We start from the raw sequence: 10,611 nt of genomic DNA, 5'->3' as shown, positions 1-10,611 counted from the left end.
AACAGTAAGGATATTGATATTTGAGATGGTTTAAATGCAAACTCGCTAGCATGCTGCCTGGAATGAGGAAATACAACTAAAGGCTTTTTCACTTGAACAAAGATTACAGTGCAATACAATAGAAGTTCCTTAAAATTATGAAAGGTGGGCAGGCTGGTTACAAGCAGATTGTTTACAATAGTTTAGGGGTTAAGAATAAAGGGCCACTGATACAAGATTAAATGTATACGATTTAGAAGAGGGTGCGAAATTCTTCAGAGTTGAGAGGCTGTGGAATTTACTTAAAAAAGGGAGAGACATAGAAACTATGGCAACATTCAAGATTGGATTACATTGGTAGATGAAGGAAAAGGAATCACGAGGGATATAGGACACTGGCTGGTGACTGGATCAGACTCGGTCACCAGGCTCTCACGTGAATAGTGACCACTTGCATGAAAGATTAAATCATTGAAAGTCCCATTAGTCTAAGAGGCAGGAACCTGAGACGGTGAAACACCATTTATACTGCTTCAACTCTTGTTTGTCCTTCCAATTTCAAAATGTATTCAGTGTTCAACTGAAGTGTATTAGAATATTTGGTTACATTAAGTGACAGCTCATTATAAAACCAATTCACAGCATAATGCTGGGATTTAAAACCTAAAGCACAGAAAATCTTAAAGATGCAATTGGGGTGTCTATTATTGATGACCCACATTTGGGTTGGAGGCCAGGCAATGAAGGTAGTCAAGATTATTTGACAATGGGAACATTACAGTGGAGCCTGATCCAATCCAACAGTATTTCCAACAAAAGTCACTGTAAAGATCAGGAGCTGGGACCCCAGTTCCGACCAGCCTCCAGCACAGGGCCAATAAGTCAAAACTTGCTAGCCTGGTTGAGATTAGAAATTGAATTTGGAACATTCTGATCTTTGAGGCTTATTGCTCTTATCCACAAGAACATAGATGAAACATCCAAGCTGTGTTGAAATATGGATGATAGGTCAGAGTTGTAAATTGTTGCAGAGAAACCCAAACACATTTAAAAATTTGGAATAATGCAAAAATGTCAAACAAAATGGGGAATGATAATTTTATTTCAGTTGAGAAATGCAGTTAGGTTACAGACACAGCAGGATTATAAACTTGGATACGGCAACGTTTTGTGAAAACAAACAGAAGCCCAAATCTGTAACAGTATATGTCTGTTAATTATTTTCACAATCCCTACCAGCGATTTCACAATTTATGAAATATGGTACTCCAAGGGTGAAGATAGGCAAAATCACTGGCTAGGATCTCAGGCATGAAAACATTTGTATTTCTCTTCTTTATCCCCTGGCAACCATATTCACTTTCCTCTTCCTGGTGGCAATCCAAATAGTATACTCCAATCATGATCACATCCCTCTGTTTGTTGCAGGAAAATTCCCTTTGCCACCAACAACCATTCACTTCAGGTGAAATGATTTACTGATTTTTTTTTTTCTGGGTCAAATATAGAAGAGACACCAATCCCCTTAACATTGAATTTGCTCTCACTGAGACCTGACATGGAAAATGAAGACATCACAGCAGTGAATGATGCTGGAATTAAGGCACCATGCAGCAGTGCAGAGGGAATTTAATACGGGCACCAGGTGCAAAAAAAATCTGGAAACGTTCCATTCTCCAACATGGAGATCTATTAAATGAGCGCAAAAACAAACAATTACATAATCCAAATCTCAATGCAAGTACACAGTGGCAAGACATTAGTGCATTCTGCATGGAGTCAAAACAAAATTCACAGAGACAGCATCGATCTCGTCATGTGTTCGAGAGAATCACAGTCCTACCTGAATAGTCCCTACAAGAGACAACACCTGTGGCCTTTCTAAGTCTGGGTGGCCCTATGTAAACCAGCTTGCATTGGGCAAACATATAAATAGCACAGTTTTGGTTCAGGACACAGTGACTTGCCCCTCAACAGCACTTTTTCTTTCCTTGAGAAAAGGAGGTCCTGGTGCATTTCCTCCAATTTTTATGGACTTCGGGATGATAGCAAAGGTCATTGTGATCCTAAATGCATCCGTTAGCTTTGGTTAATCAACTTTTCTGACCAGAAAACAACAACCTCTTTGCCAACCTGTGGCTTTATCCTAGCAATGAACCCAGACAGGCCTCCCCAAGGGTTAAACCTCTTGACTTGAGCTTTGAGAAAATGTGCATCAGCTATTTGTTTACTAGTGCCAGGATTAAAACTGAAGTGGCTTTCTCACTACCTGTAGAACAAATCATAAATTAATGTCCATCAGAGGTTAGTTAAATGGTTCATTAGGATTAACTCCTTAGAAAAACCAGTTTTTGTGTGGTACATAATCAACTCAGTCAAACCTAGATCCCAACAGGATCCCAACCTGTCCTTCCATAATCAAAAGGCACTATGATCATTAAGGCACTATTCAGTCTACAATTTTTTCTTCATCTACTTAATACTTCCTCAAAAGTCATTCCCAGTTTAAATATATCAATACTAAGAACTTAATCCCTTTTGATAGATTAAATTGATATTGATCTTCAAACTGCTCTTACAAGCACTAAATCTCCTACTCCAACTGACTGACACCAATTGACCTGGTACACTTACCTATGCACTCAATTTGAAAAAAGAACACAAGACAAGACGAGATTCCCTTGGGAACCACACGAAATTCTTCAGTAAATTTGGTTTTCAGTCAATTTTTGAACAAATGTCTCTAGTTACAAGCAGTAATGGGTGTATGGTAACAGAATACTGCACCAGTATCATAACAGAAATATATTTTGCTCATGAAAAAGGACTTATAATGCTGATCATGAGTATTCTCGTGAACTAAATCTAGTATAGCAACCAGTTCAATACCCCTTCTATTCCAAGGGTTTTTTGAAAAGTACTCTTGTTCAGGATATGGATTTGTGCTTCTTAAAAAATTTCTACACACTCAAATACAGTTTTTGCAAAAAGCAGTATTAAGCACAGGAATAATTTTGGAAACAGATATACATTTAAAGCAATGGAACAAACTTGAACTTCCGTAAGAGATTCCAAGGTAGATGAGCAGGTAACAGAATAAATATTTACAAAGGTGAAAACAGAAGTGTTGACTGCTATGCTAACACAAGCATGCACAGAACAACTCAAATTGATATAGAAAGACATTTTTGACTATACTACATAAATTGGTATACAGAAGTAAAAGTTACATATTTGTGAAATATGCGACTTACATATTATAAACATAATTTTAACCCTCAGCCGAAAAGGGTCCAAAGAATATACAGAACTGGTACATTATTGTATTGAATTTTCTTGATACACAGTAATTCCAGTCTTAAGGTAGTTAGGATAAGTGCGACACACCTTCAAGGTCACCAATGCAAGGCTTAGGGAGATTAAATAGTAAAATAGAACGGAACCTTCAGTAGCTACAAGTTTATGTGGACCTACCTATACTTTGACTGACCATCTTTAAAAGTCCCAGTGGTTATGATGTTGGATCAAGTATGAATTAATGGACTCTAATTTCAATCTAATAGTTTATAAGGAACCAAGATGCGAAGGCTCAAGCTATCAGTTACCAAGAAGCCAAATGAACGAGCTATAATCGCATGAAAAAGCTCAATTTGCGAAAATCAATTCTCTAAGATGGTCATTTTTCCCCAATTAGCCAGTTTCCCTGTTACTCTGCTAAAAGGCAATTACTGTAACATAGTTCAAACTCAGGCACAAAACTGAGGCCAAAAAACTCCACTGGAAATTAGCTATTAACAGTGATCTGATTATATTTCCCCTCTTTAATGAGCTCTCATCCCACATCTCCAGTGGAACAGGGCTTCTAAATATAGTTTAAAATATGGGCCAAACACCTTCAATATGAAAGAAAAATCTATTTTTAGCTTTCATCAAAAAAAAACTAAACTTCAGCATCAGCAAAAAAAAAAACAAACAAATGAATTTTTCTTTTACTAACTTACCCACTGAAAGCTTATAGGGCTTGGTTACAAAAATATCCATTTAAAACATTTAAAAATTACCATGCTCAGAGCAAGATTTTGACTACACCCTGTGGTGACGCAGTTGCTTGTGCACAGACCTTCGAGGCAAGTGTTCCAAACTCCAGCCTTTTGGCTAACCTGGAAATACAACAAATATCAAAAAATATTTGGAATACAGAATGAGTCACTTGAGACAGGACATATACCAGTTGCACGTGTTTTATGCTTGAGGGGAACAGACGACTTTGGCCCTACAGTTCCCAAAGCTTTCCACCATAGGAGATTTCCTCGCCTTATGTTGGCATCTGTTGATTGATAGAGATTGATTGCCATAATTAGTCAACAGCTCCATTATTGTTGTACCATGTGACTACCAGGATAGTAGAAATTGAACTAGATGGACCTTGGTCTGTTTCTGTCTAGCAATTCCTATGTTCCATTGGCAACTTGAATACTTTTTATATACATCCCAGATTCAACACCATTATTTACCAGTATTATTAGTCCATTTCCAACAACCTTACACCATGACACATTCAGGCTAAGAACAGATTGTCTACTAACAGCAGGTCTGAGTGGTAATGACCTGGAACTCACTGCCCAAGAGGGTGGTGGGCATGGAAACAATTTATGATTTCAAAAGGAAATTGGATGAACACATGAAGGGAATAAACTTGCAGAGCTATGGAGACTGAGCAAGGAGTGGTACTAACCCAATTGCTCACAGGGAACCAGCATGGTCTCAATGGGCTGAATGGCCTCCTGTGCCATAAATGACTGAATCTTTCCCCTCTCGTGGTGAACCTCCCTACTCAGCCAAGGCAACAAAGGTAATGCGCCAAATCAAAGTGAAACAATTTTCTGGAGAAGAGGATTAGAAACTAAGAAATCTATGAACAAGTCTTACTGCTTATTATCAACATGATGGTCATGGATACAACACATTTATGTTTAAATTGGTGGATGCTGCCTAATGGATGCCTAGTGGGACAGCACAACAAGCAATAAAATGCAAGCATTCTCCTAATGAGATCTTCAGGATCTAAGTTTTTGATGCAACATAACCAGCTATGCATTTAACATATGATAATGCAGGAAATATAACAATCCAAAAGCAAAGTTTCACTGACTTTCCAAATTCTGAGCGTGCTGTTGCCTCCCAGGTCTCTTCCTTTCTCTACAATCACATTTCCTCCTCTACCACAGCATTGAAATGGTCACATTCTCAGACTGTGATTATGATGTGATATTCCTCCTCATCTCTCATATCTTTTGAAGAGATCAACTACAACCCTCCCCCACCTCCAATCTCCTATATACTGCAACTTATTGGCACTGCCCTTGCTTGATTCCACTTTTACTTGAGCAATCATAGCCAGGACATCTCTAGCAATAGCTTCTCTTCTCACTCCACACTAGGGGCACCCTAAGCATCCATCCTTGACCTACTATTCTTATTCATCAACATGTTGGCAACACTATCTATCTCAAGCCATAATGACAGTTTCCACATACTTGCTAATGACAGAAGTTCTACCTCGACAACCTCTATCAATCCCTTAGTTGCTTCAGAGCGGTGAAGGCATCCAGTTTTGGGTAAGCGTCAATTTCTGTTCAAGAATATCTATGCCATGTTCAGGCTCTGCCAACAACTTCACACCCTCTCCACCGTTACTCACCCGCTTTGCAGATTGCAGAGTTAGAGGATTTCGAGGGTAGGCTGAAAGTGGAGTTGAGGCCACAATCAGATCAGCCATGATCTTATTGAATGGTGAAGCAGGCTTGAGGGCCCAAATGGCCTACTCCTGCTCCTAATTCTTATGTTCAAATGTAAGCTCGAATGAGCCACCTTCTTGAACCGCTGTAGTTCATATGTAGTGTAGGCACACCCACAGTTTTGTTAGGGAGTACCAGGATTTTGACCCAGTGTCAGTGAAGTAATATTGTTCCAAGTCAGGATGGTGAGTGGCTTGGAGGGGAACTTGCAGGTGGTGTTCCCATGCAACTGCTGCCCTTGTTATTCTAGGTGTTACAGGTCATAGGTTTGGAAGGTGCTGTTGAGGGAGCCTTGGTTAAGATGTTGCAGTGCGTTTTGTAGATGGTATATACACTGCTACCACAAGTGTCAACGGTGGAGGAAGTGAATGTTTAAGGTGGTGGATGGGGTGCCAATCAAGCAGTCTGCTTTGTCCTAGATGGTGTCGAGCATGTGAAGTGTTGTTGGAGCTGCACTCATCCAGACAAAAAGAGAGTACGTTATCACACTCCTTACTTGTGCCTTTTAGATGGTGGACAGGCTTTGGGGAGTCAGGAAGCGAGTTATTCGCCACAGAATTCAAAGTCTCTGATGTGCTCTTGTAGGCCCAATATTTATATGGCTAGCCCAGTTCAGTTTCTGGTCAATGGTGACGCAAGGGATGCTGACGGTGGATGACTCGTCAATGGTCATTGCCTGGAACTTGTGTGGTATGCATGTTATTTGCCACTTATCAGCCTATACTTAAGTATTGTCCAGATCTTGCTTCATGCAGACACAGATGCAGTTATGGGGAGATGGTGGCATAGTGGTATTGTTACTAGACTAGTATTCCTAAGACCCAGGTTCGAATCCACCACAGCAGATGGTGAAATTTGAATTCAATAAAAATCTGGAATTAAAAGTCTAATGATGACCATGAAACCATTGCCGATCGTCATAAAAACCCATCTGGTTCACTAATGTCCTTTAGGGAAGGAAATCTGCCATCCTTACCTGATCTGGCCTACACGCGACTCCAGACCCACAATAATGTGGTTGATTCATAAATGCCCTCCGAACAAGGACAATTAGGGGTGGGCAGTAAATGCTGACCTAGCTAGTGACGCCCATATCCCATGAATGAATAAAAAAACTGAACACTCATACTATTCAACTTCAAGCTTCCAAAACTATTTTATCTCTCATCACAATGGTTACCGAGTTCCACCTCCACAACATATGCCTCTGCTCCCACCTTAATTCATTCACCATTAAAACTCATCTTTGCATCAGTTATTTGTGGTATGCTGGTCAGCCTCCCAAGCTTCACTGAATAAGCTTCAGCTCATTCAAACTCTACTGCCAAATCCTACACTGCACTAAGCCCTGCTCACCCATCACCCTGTCCTCATTGATTTACATCGAGCCCAGGTCCTCAAATTTATCCTTGTCCCTCCGAGTATTAGCTATTCCCCATTGCTAATCTCTCCTATACTCTTCATTACTGACTTCTAGCATCTTGAACATACCCCACATTATAAAGGCACCTAGGGCCCAAGCTCTAGATTTCTCTCAAAATACTCAAAATCCATTTCTGACCAACCTTTTGGTTTCCCCTTCTTTCATGGCCATCTTTTCTTGATACCTCTGAAACACCTGAAAACATTTATCGTATTTCAGGATACTATATACAATGCAAGGTTTTTTTCCTAAAGATGGATTGGGAATCTGAGTTCATGTTTTTTTTTAAATTTGGGGATGGGACACTGATCTGACTCAGCTTCCAAGATATTGTATATTCAACTACTTAGTCAGTCACTTCAGCTGTACACAAGTGCTGTTCACTTATGGCAACTGCATCTCAAAATACTGCAAGCCTGTTAAAACATGATTTTACCAACCCTTTGTCGTATTGGGATAAATTGGCATTGGACACCCTGTTATCATTGCTGTCTTTTATTGAGCAGTTTCCATTCTGAGTGGATGGTAGAGTTGCACGGTTTGGAGATTGATCCCAGACAAAATTCCTACAGGATGCAAGCTTGGACTCTAGAGCCTGTAAAAATATAAAATATAAATTTTATTTGCAAATGTTTATCCCTCCATGCTTCAGCTTGCCAACAATCATTTAAGCAACATCTAGCAAAGTGCTCTCTTTGCATCATTGTTATCCTACATATATACCTTACAAATTGAACACTGGCTTGGAATCTGCAATTAGAAAAATGAGGCTAACAGCACTCACCTTTATCATGGAGTAGCCAACTCGACTACGTTTGACCGCACATGCACACAGAAATCCAGAAGCTGCAGTCTGAGTTACCCTGCTCCTCCACAAGCTGTACTACAACAATGCCTCAGCATTGAAATTCATGTAACAGTATGAAGTTCTATAGTCACACACTAAACACAGCAGAAAGAGATAGAGTTCTCTCATTCAGGAATAAGTGGATTTTTAACAGTCTAAGTCATAATTACTGCCAAACAATTTTTGGCACAGAAAATGCAATTTTATCAGTACAGAGTCTCATTCCTTCAGAAGTTAGTGTTTAGAGAAAAAAAAGTGTGTGTCTTGATTACATCTTTATTTCTCCCTCTCTATTTTAATTTCTACATGAATGAAATCTAATTTATACTCTTGAAGATTCCTTGCTTTGATTGGTTGAAGCACCATGTTGCTGATTGCACGACTCACACATGCCACAAATTCCCTGTAGAGGATGTTGTGCTGGGTCAGATGTCCAATGACAACAAGTTGCTGCTCAAAAGACTGAAGTCTTTGGCAGCACTGTGAACAGGCAGCACTATCCCTTCACTGCTCACTGCAAAATCTGGGCCATAGAATCTGATTTTGCTGTTAATTCTCACATTGTCCCATAGCTCCTAACAAATGATCTTGTCAAACACATCACAGGTTGTCCAATACTGACGGAAGAGAGGTTGCCCAAGTTTCAAATTATATGATGATTTGTTCAATCAAAAATAACTCAGATCCATAGTTTTATCAGTGAAACATGCCAGAATTTTAACTGTGGCTTTATCTCCCTTTGTAACTTCTACACAAACTGCTGCTTCAAAGGCAGAGCCCGAGTGCAGTCAGGGAGATCCTCTGTATTTCAGCCCAGATGGAAATAGGAGCATGTCACCCTGCCTAGTGAGGCAGACTCAGATAAGGAGTACATCACTATCCATTCTTAAGCATGATAGAAAAAAATCTAAACTAGTAAACATTTTTTGTTTATGGAGAATGCTATGTGGGAAATAAAATAAAATTGTATTTCCTCTCTAAATTATGTGATTGCAGTGATGGGGAACAAGAGCAAAATTACTCAGGAGAGGTTTAATTTGAGCCAAAAGCCACAGACACAATCAGTCCACCACCGCCTTCAAAGCAACTACAAAGCAATTCAGACTTGCTTGTATCAGCCATACACCAAGAATAAAAAAAGACTATTCTATCCAAATGTCAAATGTAATGAGGGCCATCAAAATATGAAGCATATACACATGTATATAAAGAGAAATTTTTCACTTAGGTCAGAGGTGGCATCCCTCTGATGGTGACAGAAGAGGTCCAACTTGTATAAGAACAACATGCTATCCACCCTCCCCATTTCCTCCAGGAGAGCTTGCTGGAAGATGCTTCAAAATAACAGCAATTATTAGGCGAGAGGCAAGGCCACAGTCCATCTAGTGAACCTTCTACCAAGCTGGTAGACACATGAAACTTGACCACTCGCATTAATCTCCTGTTGTTAACTCATCTACAACAGACCCAGGCATGAGGGAAACCCCAGTGCAAATCTTTGAGAACTGCAAGACCAAAGTCATTTGCTCATCCAAAGCATACTTCCCTTACTGCATTGTGTCTCAAAATACTCATTGCACATTTTCAATACCACAATTCAATGTGGGGAGGGATGATACAACTCACTAAAGGATGGGAGAGGGTCCAGAGCTTGAGCTTCACTGAGACCACAGTCAGTATCCTCACATCTGATTCTTTTTTATCAGTTGTTTGGACATTTTGAATAGAGCAAGGTTAATAATTGCAGTTGCATTATTCCTCCAACAATTCCAATGATTGTCCTGAGAAGTAGGGGCGAGTTGGAAGAATAGGGTAGTATGCAGTAGGATGATTTTAAGGCATGGCTTGTAACATTTTCAGCTTCTATATCAGGATTACCCTGAAGGATATATCTTTTTTTGTTCTGAAGTAACTGGTATTGGAGATGTCCTGTGGCTAAAATCTGACCAGTACGAAAACAGGTTTGGAAGGATGGAAATAATCCCCATAGTTTTAGGTTAAGGGGTGGTAGATTTAAATCAGAGATGAGGAGGAGTTACTTTTCCACTCCTTCTCAGTTTGCAGCCATTTGTTAGTGCTATTAAATCTGTATCTTCATAACATTACATCCAATTCTCCAAGTTTATTTCCCACACTAAGCATCTCAATCCATTCCTTAGTCCCTATACTACTCCTTACCCCAGAGTCTTTTCCCCCAAAAGATAACACCTTGTTCTCTTATCAGTTCTTCTAAATGATCAATTTAATTTCCTTCCACTATGCATTTTATTTCTCCTATGCGCTATTTCTTTTTCTAGGTGTCATTTATAACTTACCCCCATCCATTTCTATCTTCTTTCTGGCTCCCTCCCTATATTTTAAAGAGTCATACGCAACTCAGAACATTAATTCTCTCTCCATAGATGATGCCAGACCTGAGTATTTCCAGCTTTTCATGTTTATTTCTCTTCCTACGTTATTAGCTCACAAGTGAACTGACTTCTGTCCGGTCCCTTTCCACGTATTGGGCCTTTCCCATGCATTATTAAAACCACTTTTTCCTCTACCTCAACAATGCCAGGGTT

At 39.7% G+C, this 10,611-nt stretch overlaps 1 protein-coding gene across 2 annotated transcripts in view; it reads right to left on the bottom strand.

The window, feature by feature from the left end:
- Nucleotides 1-1,063: 1,063 nt before the first annotated feature.
- Nucleotides 1,064-10,611, bottom strand: part of nde1 (nudE neurodevelopment protein 1) — a 40,169-nt gene continuing 30,621 nt past the window's right edge. The window contains exons 8-9 of one of the 2 annotated variants that reach the window (XM_078559143.1): nt 7,641-7,795; nt 1,064-4,306 (exon numbers count right to left, since the gene is read on the bottom strand). In XM_078559143.1, coding sequence (XP_078415269.1) covers nt 4,222-4,306; nt 7,641-7,795 — 240 coding nt within the window. In that variant the 3' untranslated portion in view covers nt 1,064-4,221. The remainder of the gene's footprint in view (nt 4,307-7,640; nt 7,796-10,611) is intronic. The other variant, XM_078559142.1, reaches the window with a different exon arrangement.

This window comes from Cetorhinus maximus, chromosome 15 (assembly GCF_964194155.1).
Source record: "Cetorhinus maximus chromosome 15, sCetMax3.hap1.1, whole genome shotgun sequence".
Classification (NCBI taxonomy): domain Eukaryota; kingdom Metazoa; phylum Chordata; class Chondrichthyes; order Lamniformes; family Cetorhinidae; genus Cetorhinus; species Cetorhinus maximus.
The sequence above is the reverse complement of the archived record's forward strand: the minus strand, read 5'-3'. Positions and strand labels throughout refer to the sequence as shown.